Source organism: Hemiscyllium ocellatum, chromosome 35 (genome assembly GCF_020745735.1).
Source record: "Hemiscyllium ocellatum isolate sHemOce1 chromosome 35, sHemOce1.pat.X.cur, whole genome shotgun sequence".
Lineage (NCBI taxonomy): Eukaryota > Metazoa > Chordata > Chondrichthyes > Orectolobiformes > Hemiscylliidae > Hemiscyllium > Hemiscyllium ocellatum.
This window is the reverse complement of record NC_083435.1, coordinates 3,530,199-3,550,552: the sequence shown is the minus strand read 5'-3', so window position 1 is coordinate 3,550,552 and position 20,354 is coordinate 3,530,199. Positions and strand designations below refer to the sequence as shown.

Below are 20,354 nucleotides of genomic sequence, written 5' to 3'. Positions count from 1 at the left end.
CACAGATATCTCTCACTGTGTAAAACCCCGTGCTAATACAGATATCCCTCACTGTGTAAAACCCCGTGCTAACACAGATATCCCTCACTGTGTAAAACCCCGTGCTAACACAGATATCCCTCCCTGTGTTAAAACCCGTGCTAACACAGATATCTCTCCCTGTGTAAAACCCCGTGCTAACACAGATATCCCTCACTGTGTAACACCCCGTGCTAACACAGATATCCCTCCCTGTGTAAAACCTCGTGCTACACAGATATCCTTCAGTGTGTAAAACCCCGTGCTAACACAGATATCCCTCACTGTGTAAAAACCCCGTGCTAACACAGATATCCCTCCCTGTGTAAAACCCCGTGCTAACACAGATATCCCTCACTGTGTAACACCCCGTGCTAACACAGATATCCCTCCCTGTGTAAAACCTCGTGCTACACAGATATCCCTCACTGTGTAAAACCCCGTGCTAACACAGATATCCCTCACTGTGTAAAACCCCGTGCTAACACAGATATCCCTCACTGTGTAAAACCCCGTGCTAACACAGACATCCCCCACTGTGTAAAACACCGTGCTAACACAGATATCCCTCACTGTATAATACCCCGTGCTAACACAGATATCCCTCCCTTTGTAACGCCCCGTGCTAACACAGATATCCCTCACTGTGTAATACCCCGTGCTAACACAGATATCCCTCCCTGTGTAAAACCCCGTGCTAACACAGACATCCCTCACTGTGTAACACCCCGTGCTAACACAGATATCCCTCACTGTGTAAAACCCCATGCTAACACAGATATCCCTCACTGTGTAACGCCCCGTGCTAACACAGACATCCCTCACTGTGTAAAACCCCGTGCTAACACAGATATCCCTCACTGTGTAAAACCCCGTGCTAACACAGATATCCCTCACTGTGTAAAACCCTGTGCTAACACAGATATCCCTCACTGTGTAACGCCCCATGCTAACACAGACATCCCTCACTGTGTAAAACCCCGTGCTAACACAGATATCCCTCACTGTGCAACGCCCCGTGCTAACACAGACATCCCTCACTGTGTAAAACCCCGTGCTAACACAGATATCCCTCACTGTGTAAAACCCCGTGCTAACACAGACATCCCTCACTGTGTAAAACCCCGTGCTAACACAGATATCCCTCCCAGTGTAAAACCCCGTGCTAACACAGATATCCTTCAGTGTGTAAAACAACGTGCTAACACAGATATCCCTCACTGTGTAAAACCCCGTGCTAACACAGATATCCCTCACTGTGTAAAACCCCGTGCTAACACAGATATCCCTCACTGTGTAAAACCCCGTGCTAACACAGATATCCCTCACTGTGTAAAGCCCCGTGCTAACACAGATATCCCTCACTGTGTAACAGCCCGTGCTAACACAGATATCCCTCACTGTGTAAAACCCCGTGCTAACACAGATATCCCTCACTGTGCAAAACCCCGTGCTAACACAGATATCCCTCCCTGTGTAAAACCCCGTGCTAACACAGATATCCTTCACTGTGTAACGCCCCGTGCTAACACAGATATCCCTCACTGTGTAAAACCCTGTGCTAACACAGATATCCCTCACTGTGTAAAACCCCGTGCTAACACAGATATCCCTCACTGTGTAAAACCCCGTGCTAACACAGATATCCCTCACTGTGTAAAACACCGTGCTAACACAGACATCCCTCCCTGTGTAAAACCCCGTGCTAACACAGACATCCCTCACTGTGTAAAACCCCGTGCTAACACAGATATCCCTCCCAGTGTAAAACCCCGTGCTAACACAGATATCCTTCAGTGTGTAAAACAACGTGCTAACACAGATATCCCTCACTGTGTAAAACCCCGTGCTAACACAGATATCCCTCACTGTGTAAAACCCCGTGCTAACACAGATATCCCTCACTGTGTAAAACCCCGTGCTAACACAGATATCCCTCACTGTGTAAAGCCCCGTGCTAACACAGATATCCCTCACTGTGTAACAGCCCGTGCTAACACAGATATCCCTCACTGTGTAAAACCCCGTGCTAACACAGATATCCCTCACTGTGCAAAACCCCGTGCTAACACAGATATCCCTCCCTGTGTAAAACCCCGTGCTAACACAGATATCCTTCACTGTGTAACGCCCCGTGCTAACACAGATATCCCTCACTGTGTAAAACCCTGTGCTAACACAGATATCCCTCACTGTGTAAAACCCCGTGCTAACACAGATATCCCTCACTGTGTAAAACCCCGTGCTAACACAGATATCCCTCACTGTGTAAAACACCGTGCTAACACAGACATCCCTCCCTGTGTAAAACCCCGTGCTAACACAGATATCCCTCACTGTGTAAAACCCCGTGCTAACACAGACATCCCTCACTGTGTAAAACCCCGCGCTAACACAGATATATCTCACTGTGTAAAACCCCGTGCTAACGCAGATATCCCTCACTGTGTAAAACCCCGTGCTAACACAGATATCCCTCACTGTGTAAAACCCCGTGCTAACACAACGATCCCTCACTGTATCATACCCCGTGCTAACACAGATATCCCTCCCTATGTAAAACACCGTGCTAACACAACGATCCCTCACTGTATAATACCCCGTGCTAACACAGATATCCCTCCCTGTGTAAAACCCCGTGCTAACACAGATATCCCTCACTGTGTAAAACCCTGTGCTAACACAGATATCCCTCCCTGTGTAAAACCCCGTGCTAACACAGATATCCCTCACTGTGTAAAACCCCGTGCTAACACAGATATCCCTCTCTGTGTAAAACCCCGTGCTAACACAGATATCCCTCACTGTGTAAAACCCCGTGCTAACACAGATATCCCTCACTGTGTAAAACCCCGTGCTAACACAGATACCCCTCACTGTGTAAAACCCTGTGCTAACACAGATATCCCTCACTGTGTAAAACACCGTGCTAACACAGATATCCCTCACTGTGTAAAACCCCGTGCTAACACAGATATCCCTCACTGTGTAAAACCCCGCGCTAACACAGATATCCCTCACTGTGTAAAACCCCGTGCTAACACGGATATCCCTCACTGTGTAAAACCCCGTGCTAACACAAATATCCCTCACTGTGTAAAACCCCGTGCTCACACAACAATCCCTCACTGTATAATACCCCGTGCTAACACAGATATCCCTCCCTGTGTAAAACCCCGTGCTAACACAGATATCCTTCAGTGTGTAAAACAACGTGCTAACACAGATATCCCTCACTGTGTAAAACCCCGTGCTAACACAGATATCCCTCACTGTGTAAAACCCCGTGCTAACACAGATATCCCTCACTGTGTAAAGCCCCGTGCTAACACAGATATCCCTCACTGTGTAATACCCCGTGCTAACAAAAATATCCCTCACTGTGTAAAACCCCGCGCTAACACAGATATCCCTCACTGTGTAAAACACCGTGCTAACACAGATATCCCTCACTGTGTAACACCCCGTGCTAACACAAATATCCCTCACTGTGTAAAACCCCGTGCTAACACAGATATCCCTCACTGTGTAAAACCCCGTGCTAACACAGATATCCCTCACTGTGTAACACCCCGTGCTAACACAAATATCCCTCACTGTGTAAAACCCCGTGCTAACACAGATATCCCTCACTGTGTAAAACCCCGTGCTAACACAGATATCCCTCACTGTGTAACGCCCCGTGCTAACGCAGATATCCCTCACTGTGTAACACCCCGTGCTAACGCAGATATCCCTCACTGTGTAAAACCCCGTGCTAACACAGATATCCCTCACTGTGTAAAACCCCGTGCTAACACAGATATCCCTCACTGTGTAAAACCCCGTGCTAACACAGATATCCCTCACTGTGTAAAACACCGTGCTAACACAGATATCTCTCACTGTGTAAAACCCCGTGCTAACACAGATATCCCTCACTGTGTAAAACCCCGTGCTAACACAGATATCCCTCACTGTGTAAAACCCCGTGCTAACGCAGATATCCCTCCCTGTGTAAAAACCCGTGCTAACACAGATATCTCTCCCTGTGTAAAACCCCGTGCTAACACAGATATCCCTCACTGTGTAAAACCCCGTGCTAACACAGATATCCCTCCCTGTGTAAAACCTCGTGCTACACAGATATCCTTCAGTGTGTAAAACCCCGTGCTAACACAGATATCCCTCACTGTGTAAAAACCCCGTGCTAACACAGATATCCCTCCCTGTGTAAAACCCCGTGCTAACACAGATATCCCTCACTGTGTAACACCCCGTGCTAACACAGATATCCCTCCCTGTGTAAAACCTCGTGCTACACAGATATCCCTCACTGTGTAAAACCCCGTGCTAACACAGATATCCCTCACTGTGTAAAACCCCGTGCTAACACAGACATCCCCCACTGTGTAAAACACCGTGCTAACACAGATATCCCTCCCTGTGTAAAACCCCGTGCTAACACAGATATCCCTCCCTGTGTAAAACCCCGTGCTAACACAGATATCCCTCACTGTGCAAAACCCCGTGCTAACACAGATATCCCTCACTGTGTAAAACCCCGTGCTAACACAGATATCCCTCACTGTGTAAAACCCTGTGGTAACACAGATATCCCTCACGGTGTAAAACCCCGTGCTAACACAGATATCCCTCACTGTGTAAAACCCCGTGCTAACACAGATATCCCTCACTGTGTAAAACCCCGTGCTAACACAGATATCCCTCACTGTATAATACCCCGTGCTAACACAGATATCCCTCCCTTTGTAACGCCCCGTGCTAACACAGATATCCCTCACTGTGTAATACCCCGTGCTAACACAGATATCCCTCACTGTGTAAAACCCCGTGCTAACACAGATATCCCTCACTGTGTAAAACCCCGTGCTAACACAGATATCCCTCACTGTGTAACGCCCCGTGCTAACACAGATATCCCTCACTGTGTAACGCCCCGTGCTAACACAGACGTCCCTCACTGTGTAAAACCCCGTGCTAACACAGATATCCCTCACTGTGTAAAACCCCGTGCTAACACAGATATCCCTCACTGTGTAAAACCCTGTGCTAACACAGATATCCCTCACTGTGTAACGCCCCGTGCTAACACAGACATCCCTCACTGTGTAAAACCCTGTGCTAACACAGATATCCCTCACTGTGTAAAACCCCGTGCTAACACAGATATCCCTCACTGTGTAAAACCCTGTGCTAACACAGATATCCCTCACTGTGTAACGCCCCGTGCTAACACAGACATCCCTCACTGTGTAAAACCCCGTGCTAACACAGATACCCCTCCCTGTGTAAAACCCCATGCTAACACAGATATCCCTCACTGTGTAAAACCCCGTGCTAACACAGATATCCCTCACTGTGTAAAACCCCGTGCTAACACAGATATCCCTCACTGTGTAATGCCCCGTGCTAACACAGATATCCCTTACTGTGTAAAACCCCGTGCTAACACAGATATCCCTCACTGTGTAATGCCCCGTGCTAACACAGACATCCCTCACTGTGTAAAACCTCGTGCTAACACAGATATCCCTCACTGTGTAACACCCCGTGCTAACACAGATATCCCTCACTGTGTAAAACCCCGTGCTAACACAGATATCCCTCACTGTGTAAAACCCCGTGCTCACACAACGATCCCTCACTGTATAATACCCCGTGCTAACACAGATATCCCTCCCTGTGTAAAACCCCGTGCTAACACAGATATCCTTCAGTGTGTAAAACAACGTGCTAACACAAATATCCCTCACTGTGTAAAACCCCGTGCTAACACAGATATCCCTCACTGTGTAAAACCCCGTGCTAACACAGATATCCCTCACTGTGTAAAGCCCCGTGCTAACACAGATATCCCTCACTGTGTAATACCCCGTGCTAACAAAAATATCCCTCACTGTGTAAAACCCCGCGCTAACACAGATATCCCTCACTGTGTAAAACACCGTGCTAACACAGATATCCCTCACTGTGTAACACCCCGTGCTAACACAAATATCCCTCACTGTGTAAAACCCCGTGCTAACACAGATATCCCTCACTGTGTAAAACCCCGTGCTAACACAGATATCCCTCACTGTGTAACGCCCCGTGCTAACACAGATATCCCTCACTGTGTAAAACCCCGTGCTAACGCAGATATCCCTCACTGTGTAAAACCCCGTGCTAACACAGATATCCCTCACTGTGTAAAACCCCGTGCGTCCACAGATATCCCTCACTGTGTAAAACCCCGTGCTAACACAGATATCCCTCACTGTGTAAAACACCATGCTAACACAGATATCTCTCACTGTGTAAAACCCCGTGCTAATACAGATATCCCTCACTGTGTAAAACCCCGTGCTAACACAGATATCCCTCACTGTGTAAAACCCCGTGCTAACACAGATATCCCTCCCTGTGTTAAAACCCGTGCTAACACAGATATCTCTCCCTGTGTAAAACCCCGTGCTAACACAGATATCCCTCACTGTGTAACACCCCGTGCTAACACAGATATCCCTCCCTGTGTAAAACCTCGTGCTACACAGATATCCTTCAGTGTGTAAAACCCCGTGCTAACACAGATATCCCTCACTGTGTAAAAACCCCGTGCTAACACAGATATCCCTCCCTGTGTAAAACCCCGTGCTAACACAGATATCCCTCACTGTGTAACACCCCGTGCTAACACAGATATCCCTCCCTGTGTAAAACCTCGTGCTACACAGATATCCCTCACTGTGTAAAACCCCGTGCTAACACAGATATCCCTCACTGTGTAAAACCCCGTGCTAACACAGATATCCCTCACTGTGTAAAACCCCGTGCTAACACAGACATCCCCCACTGTGTAAAACACCGTGCTAACACAGATATCCCTCACTGTATAATACCCCGTGCTAACACAGATATCCCTCCCTTTGTAACGCCCCGTGCTAACACAGATATCCCTCACTGTGTAATACCCCGTGCTAACACAGATATCCCTCCCTGTGTAAAACCCCGTGCTAACACAGACATCCCTCACTGTGTAACACCCCGTGCTAACACAGATATCCCTCACTGTGTAAAACCCCATGCTAACACAGATATCCCTCACTGTGTAACGCCCCGTGCTAACACAGACATCCCTCACTGTGTAAAACCCCGTGCTAACACAGATATCCCTCACTGTGTAAAACCCCGTGCTAACACAGATATCCCTCACTGTGTAAAACCCTGTGCTAACACAGATATCCCTCACTGTGTAACGCCCCATGCTAACACAGACATCCCTCACTGTGTAAAACCCCGTGCTAACACAGATATCCCTCACTGTGCAACGCCCCGTGCTAACACAGACATCCCTCACTGTGTAAAACCCCGTGCTAACACAGATATCCCTCACTGTGTAAAACCCCGTGCTAACACAGACATCCCTCACTGTGTAAAACCCCGTGCTAACACAGATATCCCTCCCAGTGTAAAACCCCGTGCTAACACAGATATCCTTCAGTTTGTAAAACAACGTGCTAACACAGATATCCCTCACTGTGTAAAACCCCGTGCTAACACAGATATCCCTCACTGTGTAAAACCCCGTGCTAACACAGATATCCCTCACTGTGTAAAACCCCGTGCTAACACAGATATCCCTCACTGTGTAAAGCCCCGTGCTAACACAGATATCCCTCACTGTGTAACAGCCCGTGCTAACACAGATATCCCTCACTGTGTAAAACCCCGTGCTAACACAGATATCCCTCACTGTGCAAAACCCCGTGCTAACACAGATATCCCTCCCTGTGTAAAACCCCGTGCTAACACAGATATCCTTCACTGTGTAACGCCCCGTGCTAACACAGATATCCCTCACTGTGTAAAACCCTGTGCTAACACAGATATCCCTCACTGTGTAAAACCCCGTGCTAACACAGATATCCCTCACTGTGTAAAACCCCGTGCTAACACAGATATCCCTCACTGTGTAAAACACCGTGCTAACACAGACATCCCTCCCTGTGTAAAACCCCGTGCTAACACAGATATCCCTCACTGTGTAAAACCCCGTGCTAACACAGACATCCCTCACTGTGTAAAACCCCGCGCTAACACAGATATATCTCACTGTGTAAAACCCCGTGCTAACGCAGATATCCCTCACTGTGTAAAACCCCGTGCTAACACAGATATCCCTCACTGTGTAAAACCCCGTGCTAACACAACGATCCCTCACTGTATCATACCCCGTGCTAACACAGATATCCCTCCCTATGTAAAACACCGTGCTAACACAACGATCCCTCACTGTATAATACCCCGTGCTAACACAGATATCCCTCCCTGTGTAAAACCCCGTGCTAACACAGATATCCTTCAGTGTGTAAAACCCCGTGCTAACACAGATATCCCTCACTGTGTAAAACCCTGTGCTAACACAGATATCCCTCCCTGTGTAAAACCCCGTGCTAACACAGATATCCCTCACTGTGTAAAACCCCGTGCTAACACAGATATCCCTCTCTGTGTAAAACCCCGTGCTAACACAGATATCCCTCACTGTGTAAAACCCCGTGCTAACACAGATATCCCTCACTGTGTAAAACCCCGTGCTAACACAGATACCCCTCACTGTGTAAAACCCTGTGCTAACACAGATATCCCTCACTGTGTAAAACACCGTGCTAACACAGATATCCCTCACTGTGTAAAACCCCGTGCTAACACAGATATCCCTCACTGTGTAAAACCCCGCGCTAACACAGATATCCCTCACTGTGTAAAACCCCGTGCTAACACGGATATCCCTCACTGTGTAAAACCCCGTGCTAACACAAATATCCCTCACTGTGTAAAACCCCGTGCTCACACAACGATCCCTCACTGTATAATACCCCGTGCTAACACAGATATCCCTCCCTGTGTAAAACCCCGTGCTAACACAGATATCCTTCAGTGTGTAAAACAACGTGCTAACACAGATATCCCTCACTGTGTAAAACCCCGTGCTAACACAGATATCCCTCACTGTGTAAAACCCCGTGCTAACACAGATATCCCTCACTGTGTAAAGCCCCGTGCTAACACAGATATCCCTCACTGTGTAATACCCCGTGCTAACAAAAATATCCCTCACTGTGTAAAACCCCGCGCTAACACAGATATCCCTCACTGTGTAAAACACCGTGCTAACACAGATATCCCTCACTGTGTAACACCCCGTGCTAACACAAATATCCCTCACTGTGTAAAACCCCGTGCTAACACAGATATCCCTCACTGTGTAAAACCCCGTGCTAACACAGATATCCCTCACAGTGTAACGCCCCGTGCTAACACAGATATCCCTCACTGTGTAAAACCCCGTGCTAACGCAGATATCCCTCACTGTGTAAAACCCCGTGCTAACACAGATATCCCTCACTGTGTAAAACCCCGTGCTTACACAGATATCCCTCACTGTGTAAAACCCCGTGCTAACACAGATATCCCTCACTGTGTAAAACACCGTGCTAACACAGATATCTCTCACTGTGTAAAACCCCGTGCTAATACAGATATCCCTCACTGTGTAAAACCCCGTGCTAACACAGATATCCCTCACTGTGTAAAACCCCGTGCTAACACAGATATCCCTCCCTGTGTTAAAACCCGTGCTAACACAGATATCTCTCCCTGTGTAAAACCCCGTGCTAACACAGATATCCCTCACTGTGTAACACCCCGTGCTAACACAGATATCCCTCCCTGTGTAAAACCTCGTGCTACACAGATATCCTTCAGTGTGTAAAACCCCGTGCTAACACAGATATCCCTCACTGTGTAAAAACCCCGTGCTAACACAGATATCCCTCCCTGTGTAAAACCCCGTGCTAACACAGATATCCCTCACTGTATAATACCCCGTGCTAACACAGATATCCCTCCCTTTGTAACGCCCCGTGCTAACACAGATATCCCTCACTGTGTAATACCCCGTGCTAACACAGATATCCCTCCCTGTGTAAAACCCCGTGCTAACACAGACATCCCTCACTGTGTAACACCCCGTGCTAACACAGATATCCCTCACTGTGTAAAACCCCATGCTAACACAGATATCCCTCACAGTGTAACGCCCCGTGCTAACACAGACATCCCTCACTGTGTAAAACCCTGTGCTAACACAGATATCCCTCACTGTGTAACGCCCAGTGCTAACACAGACATCCCTCACTGTGTAAAACCCCGTGCTAACACAGATATCCCTCACTGTGCAACGCCCCGTGCTAACACAGACATCCCTCACTGTGTAAAACCCCGTGCTAACACAGACATCCCTCACTGTGTAAAACCCCGTGCTAACACAGATACCCCTCCCTGTGTAAAACCCCATGCTAACACAGATATCCCTCACTGTGTAAAACACCGTGCTAACACAGATATCCCTCACTGTGTAAATCCCCGTGCTAACACAGATATCCCTCACTGTGTAAAACCCCGTGCTAACACAAATATCCCTCACTGTGTAAAACCCCGTGCTAACGCAGATACCCCTCACTGTGTAAAACCCCGTGCTAACACAGATATCCCTCACTGTGTAAAACCCCGTGCTAACACAGATATCCCTCACTGTGTAAAACCCCGTGCTAACACAGACATCCCTCACTGTGTAAAACCCCGTGCTAACACAACGATCCCTCACTGTATAATACCCCGTGCTAACACAGATATCCCTCACTGTGTAAAACCCCGTGCTAACACAAATATCCCTCACTGTGTAAAACCCCGTGCTAACGCAGATACCCCTCACTGTGTAAAACCCCGTGCTAACACAGATATCCCTCACTGTGTAAAACCCCGTGCTAACACAGATATCTCTCACTGTGTAAAACCCCGTGCTAACGCAGATATCCCTCACTGTGTAAAACCCCGTGCTAACACAGATATCCCTCACTGTGTAAAACCCCGTGCTAACACAACGATCCCTCACTGTATAATACCCCGTGCTAACACAGATATCCCTCACTGTGTAAAACCCCGTGCTAACACAAATATCCCTCACTGTGTAAAACCCCGTGCTAACGCAGATACCCCTCACTGTGTAAAACCCCGTGCTAACACAGATATCCCTCACTGTGTAAAACCCCGTGCTAACACAGATATCCCTCACTGTGTAATGCCCCGTGCTAACACAGACATCCCTCACTGTGTAAAACCTCGTGCTAACACAGATATCCCTCACTGTGTAACACCCCGTGCTAACACAGATATCCTTCACTGTGTAAAACCCCGTGCTAACACAGATATCTCTCACTGTGTAAAACCCCGTGCTAACGCAGATATCCCTCACTGTGTAAAACCCCGTGCTAACACAGATATCCCTCACTGTGTAAAACCCCGTGCTAACACAACGATCCCTCACTGTATAATACCCCGTGCTAACACAGATATCCCTCACTGTGTAAAACCCCGTGCTAACACAGATATCCCTCACTGTGTAAAACACCGTGCTAACACAGATATCCCTCACTGTGTAACACCCCGTGCTAACACAAATATCCCTCACTGTGTAAAACCCCGTGCTAACACAGATATCCCTCACTGTGTAAAACCCCGTGCTAACACAGATATCCCTCACTGTGTAACGCCCCGTGCTAACACAGATATCCCTCACTGTGTAACACCCCGTGCTAACGCAGATATCCCTCACTGTGTAAAACCCCGTGCTAACACAGATATCCCTCACTGTGTAAAACCCCGTGCTAACACAGATATCCCTCACTGTGTAAAACACCGTGCTAACACAGATATCTCTCACTGTGTAAAACCCCGTGCTAACACAGATATCCCTCACTGTGTAAAACCCCGTGCTAACACAGATATCCCTCCCTGTGTAAAAACCCGTGCTAACACAGATATCTCTCCCTGTGTAAAACCCCGTGCTAACACAGATATCCCTCACTGTGTAACACCCCGTGCTAACACAGATATCCCTCCCTGTGTAAAACCTCGTGCTACACAGATATCCTTCAGTGTGTAAAACCCCGTGCTAACACAGATATCCCTCACTGTGTAAAAACCCCATGCTAACACAGATATCCCTCCCTGTGTAAAACCCCGTGCTAACACAGATATCCCTCACTGTGTAACACCCCGTGCTAACACAGATATCCCTCCCTGTGTAAAACCTCGTGCTACACAGATATCCCTCACTGTGTAAAACCCCGTGCTAACACAGACGTCCCTCACTGTGTAAAACCCTGTGCTAACACAGATATCCCTCACTGTGTAAAACCCTGTGCTAACACAGATATCCCTCACTGTGTAACGCCCCGTGCTAACACAGACATCCCTCACTGTGTAAAACCCTGTGCTAACACAGATATCCCTCACTGTGTAACGCCCCGTGCTAACACAGACATCCCTCACTGTGTAAAACCCCGTGCTAACACAGATATCCCTCACTGTGCAACGCCCCGTGCTAACACAGACATCCCTCACTGTGTAAAACCCCGTGCTAACACAGATATCCCTCACTGTGTAAAACCCCGTGCTAACACAGATATCCCTCACTGTGTAAAACCCTGTGCTAACACAGATATCCCTCACTGTGTAACGCCCCGTGCTAACACAGACATCCCTCACTGTGTAAAACCCCGTGCTAACACAGATACCCCTCCCTGTGTAAAACCCCATGCTAACACAGATATCCCTCACTGTGTAAAACCCCGTGCTAACACAGATATCCCTCACTGTGTAAAACCCCGTGCTAACACAGATATCCCTCACTGTGTAATGCCCCGTGCTAACACAGATATCCCTTACTGTGTAAAACCCCGTGCTAACACAGATATCCCTCACTGTGTAATGCCCCGTGCTAACACAGACATCCCTCACTGTGTAAAACCTCGTGCTAACACAGATATCCCTCACTGTGTAACACCCCGTGCTAACACAGATATCCCTCACTGTGTAAAACCCCGTGCTAACACAGATATCCCTCACTGTGTAACGCCCCGTGCTAACACAGATATCCCTCACTGTGTAAAACCCCGTGCTAACACAGATATCCCTCACTGTGTAAAACCCCGTGCTAACACAGATATCCCTCACTGTGTAACGCCCCGTGCTAACACAGATATCCCTCACTGTGTAAAACCCCGTGCTAACACAGATGCCCCTCACTGTGTAAAACCCCGTGCTAACGCAGATACCCCTCACTGTGTAAAACCCCGTGCTAACACAGCGATCCCTCACTGTGTAAAACACCGTGCTAACACAGATACCCCTCACTGTGCAAAACCCCATGCTAACACAGATATCCCTCACTGTGTAAAACCCCATGCTAACACAGATATCTCTCCCTGTGTAAAACCCCGTGCTAACACAGACATCCCTCACCTTGTAAAACCCCGTGCTAACACAGATAACCCTCACTGTGTAACACCCCGTGCGAACACAGATATCCCTCACTGTGTAAAACCCCGTGCTAACACAGATATCCCTCACTGTGTAACACCCCTTGCTAACACAGATATCCCTCACTGTGTAAAACCCCGTGCTAACACAGATATCCATCACTGTGTAACACCCCGTGCTAACACAGATATCCCTCACTGTGTAACACCCCTTGCTAACACAGATATCCCTCACTGTGTAAAACCCCACGCTAACACAGATATCCCTCACTGTGTAAAATCCCGTGCTAACACAGATATCCCTCACTGTGTAACACCCCTTGCTAACACAGATATCCCTCACTGTGTAACACCCCGTGCTAACACAGATATCCCTCACTGTGTAAAACCCCGTGCTAACACAGATATCCCTCACTGTGTAAAACCCCGTGCTAACACAGATATCCCTCACTGTGTAACGCCCCGTGCTAACACAGATATCCCTCACTGTGTAAAACACCGTGCGAACACAGATATCCCTCACTGTGTAACACCCCGTGCTAACACAGATATCCCTCACTGTGTAACACCCCGTGCTAACACAGATATCCCTCACTGTGTAACACCCCGTGCTCACACAGATATCCCTCACTGTGTAACACCCCGTGCTAACACAGATATCCCTCACTATGTAAAACCCCCGTGCTAACGCAGATATCCCTCACTGTATAAAACCCCGTGCTAACACAGATATCCCTCCCTGTGTAAAACCCCCGTGCTAACACAGATATCCCTCCCTGTGTGAAACCCCGTGCTAACGGAGGAATTCTCTGGGTTGTAGATCTGGGACAAGCGAATGGAGAAGGAAGCTCGTCGCTTTCTCAATGGTCCCCACATCTGTGGGCATGGCATTGACATCAGGGTAAGTAGCTGGGGCACTGAGGGGCAGAGTGCCCACTCCCTCCCTCCCTCCTCCTCTGGTTTGGTCACAATCTTCCACTGAGAGTAACTCCTGACACAGACCTGGTCCTCAGGGAGCTCATCCACCTGGTGGGGCATCACCCAGGGTCAGTCCGCACTCTCCTAGTCACTAACAGGGTCTTTCCCCCTCCCCTCCCCCAGACTCACACAGTGACACCCCCAGGGTCTCTCCCCCTCCGCTCCCCCAGACTCACACAGGGACATCCCCAGGGTCACCCCCCTCCCCCAGACTCACACAGGGGACACCCCCAGGATCTCTCCCCCTCCCCCTCCCCCAGACTCACACAGGGGACACCCCCAGGATCTCTCCCCCTCCCCCTCCCCCAGACTCACACAGGGGACACCCCCAGGGTCTCTCCCCCTCCCCCAGACTCACACAGGGACACCCCCAGGATCTCTCCCCCTCCCCCAGACTCTCACAGGGGACACCCCCAGGGTCTCTCCCCCTCCGCTCCCCCAGACTCACACAGGGACATCCCCAGGGTCACCCCCCTCCCCCAGACTCACACAGGGGACACCCCCAGGATCTCTCCCCCTCCCCCTCCCCCAGACTCACACAGGGGACACCCCCAGGATCTCTCCCCCTCCCCCTCCCCCAGACTCACACAGGGGACACCCCCAGGGTCTCTCCCCCTCCCCCAGACTCACACAGGGACACCCCCAGGATCTCTCCCCCTCCCCCAGACTCTCACAGGGGACACCCCCAGGGTCTCTCCCCCTCCCCCAGACTCACACAGTGACACCCCCAGGGTCTCTCCCCCTCCCCCAGACTCTCACAGGGACACCCCCAGGGTCTCTCCCCCTCCCCCAGACTCACACAGAGGTCTCCCCCAGGGTCACCCTCCCTCTCCCAGACTCTCACAGGGACACCCACAGGGTCTCCCCTCTCCCCCTCCCAGACTCACACAGGGGACACCACCAAGGTCACCCCCTGCTCTCCCCCCCCCCCCCCCGCCTCCCAGACTCTCACAGGATACACCCCCAGGGTCACCCCCCTTCCCCCAGACTCAAACAGGGACACCCCCAGGCTCTCCCCCCACCTCCCAGACTCTCTCAGGGGACACCCGCAGGGTCATGCCCCTCCCTCTCTCAGACACGCACAGGGACACCCCCAGGGTCACCCCCCATCCCCTTCTCCCTCCCAGGACTCACACAGGGGACACCCCCAGGGTCCCCAAACACCCCCCCCCACCAAGACTCAAACAGGGTAACCCCCAGGGTCTTAACCTCCCCCACCAAGACTCTCACAGGGACACCCCCAGGGTCACCCCCCCATCCCCTTCTCCCTCCCAGGACTCACACAGGGGACACCCCCAGGGTCCCCAAACCACCCCCCTCCCCAAGACTCAAACAGGGACACCCCCAGGGTCCTAACCCCCCCTCCCAGACTCTCACAGGGACACTCCCAGGGTCAACCCCCCCTCCCCCTCCCAGACTCACACCCAGAACACCTCCAGGTTCTCACCATCTCCCTCCCAGACTCACACAGGGGACACCCCCAGGGTCCCCAAACCACCCCCCTCCCCAAGACTCACACAGGGTCATCCCCCCTCCCAGACTCTCACAGGGACACCCCCAGGATCAACCCCCCGCCTCCCAGACTCTCACAGGGATACCCCCAGGGTCATCCCCCCTCCCCCACACTCTCACAGGGATACCCCCAGGGTCATCCCCCCTCCCCCTCCCAGACTCTCACAGGGATACCCCCAGGGTCAACCCCCCGCCTCCCAGACTCTCACAGGGATACCCCCAGGGTCATTCCCCCCTCCCAGACTCTCACAGGGATACCCCCAGGGTCATCCCCCCTCCCAGACCCTCACAGGGATACCCCCAGGGTCATCCCCCCTCCCCCTCCCAGACTCTCACAGGGATACCCCCAGGGTCAACCCCCCGCCTCCCAGACTCTCACAGGGATACCCCCAGGGTCATCCCCCCTCCCAGACTCTCACAGGGACACCCCCAGGATCAACCCCCCGCCTCCCAGACTCTCACAGGGATACCCCCAGGGTCATCCCCCCTCCCCCACACTCTCACAGGGATACCCCCAGGGTCATCCCCCCTCCCCCTCCCAGACTCTCACAGGGATACCCCCAGGGTCAACCCCCCGCCTCCCAGACTCTCACAGGGATACCCCCAGGGTCATTCCCCCCTCCCAGACTCTCACAGGGATACCCCCAGGGTCATCCCCCCTCCCAGACTCTCACAGGGATACCCCCAGGGTCATCCCCCCTCCCCCTCCCAGACTCTCACAGGGATACCCCCAGGGTCAACCCCCCGCCTCCCAGACTCTCACAGGGATACCCCCAGGGTCATCCCCCCTCCCAGACTCTCACAGGGACACCCCCAGGGTCATCCCCCCTCCCCCACACTCTCACAGGGATACCCCCAGGGTCAACCCCCCTCCCCCACACTCTCACAGGGATACCCCCAGGGTCATCCCCGCCTCCCAGACTCTCACAGGGACACCCCCAGGGTCATCCCCCCTCCCCCTCCCAGATTCTCACAGGGATACCCCCAGGGTCAACCCCCCGCCTCCCAGACTCTCACAGGGATACCCCCAGGGTCATCCCCCCTCCCAGACTCTCACAGGGACACCCCAGGGTCAACCCCCCTCCCCCAGACTCTCACAGGGATACCCCCAGGGTCAACCCCCCTCCCCCAGACTCTCACAGGGATACCCCCAGGGTCATCCCCCCTCCCCCACACTCTCACAGGGATACCCCCAGGGTCAACCCCCCTCCCCCAGACTCTCACAGGGATACCCCCAGGGTCAACCCCCCTCCCCCAGACTCTCACAGGGATACCCCCAGGGTCATCCCCCCTCCCCCACACTCTCACAGGGATACCCCCAGGGTCATCCCCCCTCCCCCACACTCTCACAGGGATACCCCCAGGGTCATCCCCCCTCCCCCTCCCAGACTCTCACAGGGATACCCCCAGGGTCAACCCCCCGCCTCCCAGACTCTCACAGGGACACACACAGGGTCTCCACCGCCTCCCCCTCCCCCAGGCTCTCACAGTGATACCCCCAGGGTCACCCCCCTCCCCTCCCCATCCCAGAGTCTCACAGGGACACCCCCAGGGTCACCCCCCCCCTCCCCCTCCCCATCCCAGAGTCTCACAGGGACACCCTCAGGGTCACCCCCCCCCCTCCCCCTCCCCATCCCAGAGTCTCACAGGGACACCCTCAGGGAGGGAGGTAGAGGGGAAAGGGAGGGAGAGGGAAGGGGATGGAGATGGAAACTGAGGGAGAGGGAGGGAGTGGGAAAGGGAGGGAGAGGGGAAGGGAGGGAGAGGGGAGAGAGGGAAGGGAAGGGAGTGAGAGGGGAAGGGAGGGCGAGGGAAAGGCAGGGAGGGTGCGGGGAAGGGAGGGAGAGGGGAGAGAGGGAAGGGAAGGGCGTGAGAGGAGAGGGGGGAGAGGGAAGGGAGTGAGAGGGGAGGGGAAGGGAGGGAGGGAGAGAGGGAAGGGAGGGAGTGGGGAAGAGAGGGAGAGGGAAAGGCAGGGAGGGTGCGGGGAAGGGAGGGAGTGGGGAAGGGAGGGAGTGGGGAAGGGAGTGAGAGGGGAAGGGAGGGAGTGGGGAAGGGAGTGAGAGGGGAAGGCAGGGAGGGTGCGGGGAAGGGAGTGAGAGGGGAAGGGAGGGAGAGGGGAGAGAGGGAAGGGAAGGGAGTGAGAGGGGAAGGGAGGGAGTGGGGAAGGGAGGGAGTGGGGAAGGGAGTGAGAGGGGAGGGGAGGGAGTGGGGAAGGGAGTGAGAGGGGAAGGGAGGGAGTGGGGAAGGGAGTGAGAGGGGAGGGGAGGGAGTGGGGAAGGGAGTGAGAGGGGAAGGGAGGGAGTGGGGAAGGGAGTGAGAGGGGAGAGAGGGAAGGGAGTGAGAGGGGAGAGAGGGAAGGGAGTGAGAGGGGAAGGGAGGGAGTGGGGAAGGGAGTGAGAGGGGAAGGGAGGGAGTGGGGGGACAGGGAAGGGAGAGAGGGAAGGGAGTGAGAGGGGAGGGGAAGGGAGGGAGGAAGAGAGGGAAGAGAGGGAGAGGGGAGGGAAAGGAGTGAGAGGGGAGGGGAGTGAGAGGGGAGGGTGGGGGGAAGGTGAGGAAGTGGGGAGGGTGGGGGGAAGTTGAGGGAGGGGGAGGGTGGGGGGAAGGTGAGGGAGGGGGAAGGTGAGGGAGTGGGGAGGGTGGGGGGGAGGTGAGGGAGGGGGGGGGGTGGGGGGAAGGTGACGGAGTGGGGAGGGTGGGGGGAAGGTGAGGGGGGAGGGTGGGGGGGGGTAAGGTGAGGGAGGGGAGAGGGTGGGGGGAAGGTGAGGGAGTGGGGAGGTGGGGGGAAGGTGAGGGAGGGGGGGAGGTGTGGGGAGGGTGGGGGGAAGGTGAGGGAGTGGGGAGGGTGGGGGGAAGGTGAGGGAGTGGGGAGGGTGGGGGGGGTAAGGTGAGGGAGGGGAGAGGGTGGGGGGAAGGTGAGGGAGGGGAGAGGGTGGGGGGAAGGTGAGGGAGTGGGGAGGTGGGGGGAAGGTGAGGGAGGGGGGAGGGTGGGGGGAAGGTGAGGGAGGGGAGAGGGTGGGGGGAAGGTGAGGGAGGGGAGAGAGGGTGGGGGGAAGGTGAGGGAGGGAGAGGGTGGGGGAAGGTGAGGGAGGGGGGGAGGGGGGAGATGGGGGGAGGTGAGGGAGGGGGGAGATGGGGGAAGGTGAGGGAGGGGGGAGGGTGGGGGCAAGGTGAGGGAGGGGAGAGGGTGGGGGGGAAGGTGAGGGAGGGGGGGGGTGGGGGGAAGGTGACGGAGGGGGAGGGTGGGGGGAAGGTGACGGAGTGGGGGGGGGGGCGGAAGGTGAGGGAGGGGAGAGGGTGGGGGGAAGGTGAGGGAGGGGGGAGGTGTGGGGAGGGTGGGGGGAAGGTGAGGGAGGGGAGGGTGTGGGGAGGATGGGGGGAAGGTGAGGGAGGGGAGTGGGTGGGGGGAAGGTGAGGGAGGGGAGAGGTGGGGGGAAGGTGAGGGAGTGGGGAGGTGGGGGGAAGGTGAGGGAGGGGGGGGGTGGGGGGAAGGTGAGGGAGGGGGCCCTGGTTGGAGCAGGTCACTCTGGGGGGTGTGTTACAGCTCCTAACGTTGTGAGCCTGTGGTGATTTCCAGGGAAACTGGATCCTGACCGGATCGTGGGTGGCCCACAACGCCCTGAAACTCTGGGATTATCGGAGCCTGAGGCTGGAGAAAACCATTCCGTTTCCCGTCAGCAAGGGGCAGAGTGAGTTTCTGTACACTGCCCGGTTCTGTAACAGCGAGGTGGTCCTCAGTGGAGGCAGTGGGACACACAGTGCACACGCCATCAACTACAAAAGCCAGCAGGTAACCCCCAGCCCCACCCCCACCCTCACCCCCACCTGGGCTGGCTCACCGCTGCGGGGTGAGGGACAAGCAGCAAGGGGAAAGGAAGGAGAATAATCCCAGGAAGAAAGGATTAGTCCTGTCAGGAGCAGTTGCGGACTCTGGATAGAATTCCGAAGGTTGAGGGGGAGGAACCTATAGGAAACTTCAAGAATCCTGAGTGGTGTGGGTAGAGTGAACATGGAGAAGATATTCCCACCAGTTGGAGAGACTAGGACCTGAGGGCACAGCCGCAGGGGGAAGGGACCAACCCTTTCGAACGGAGCTGAGCAGGAATTTCTTCAGCCAGAGGGTGGGGACTCAATGGGACTCAGTGGTGCGGAGGGCTGGGGAGGGAGTGGGTTTAAGGCAGAGATGTTTAAGGCAGGTTCCTTATTGGTACGGGGATCAGGGTTACAGGGAGAAGGCAGGAGAATGGGCTAGACAAACACATCCGCAACACCGGACAGCTTCGATATCCGTATAGTGAAAGGAGGGGTATTTCCCCCTGAGCCAGGAACTGTGCTGATGGCTGTTGTATTTTGTCTGCACAGGATCTCGGTGAGATAGCCCTGGGCAGGAACACTGTCCAGGCTGTGGATAGTGTGCTCGATGGGCAGCTGATCGCTGTGGCTGGAGTAAATGGGAACCTCCACCTTGCTACTCTCTATTAG

General features: G+C 53.4%; 1 protein-coding gene across 1 annotated transcript in view; it reads left to right on the top strand.

Annotated features, from left to right (window-relative positions):
* Window positions 1-20,354, top strand: part of LOC132832918 (uncharacterized WD repeat-containing protein all2124-like) — a 64,134-nt gene extending 43,780 nt beyond the window's left edge. Inside the window, exons 5-7 of the mRNA XM_060851158.1 lie at window positions 14,206-14,286; window positions 19,450-19,662; window positions 20,235-20,354. Coding sequence (XP_060707141.1) covers window positions 14,206-14,286; window positions 19,450-19,662; window positions 20,235-20,354 — 414 coding nt within the window. The remainder of the gene's footprint in view (window positions 1-14,205; window positions 14,287-19,449; window positions 19,663-20,234) is intronic.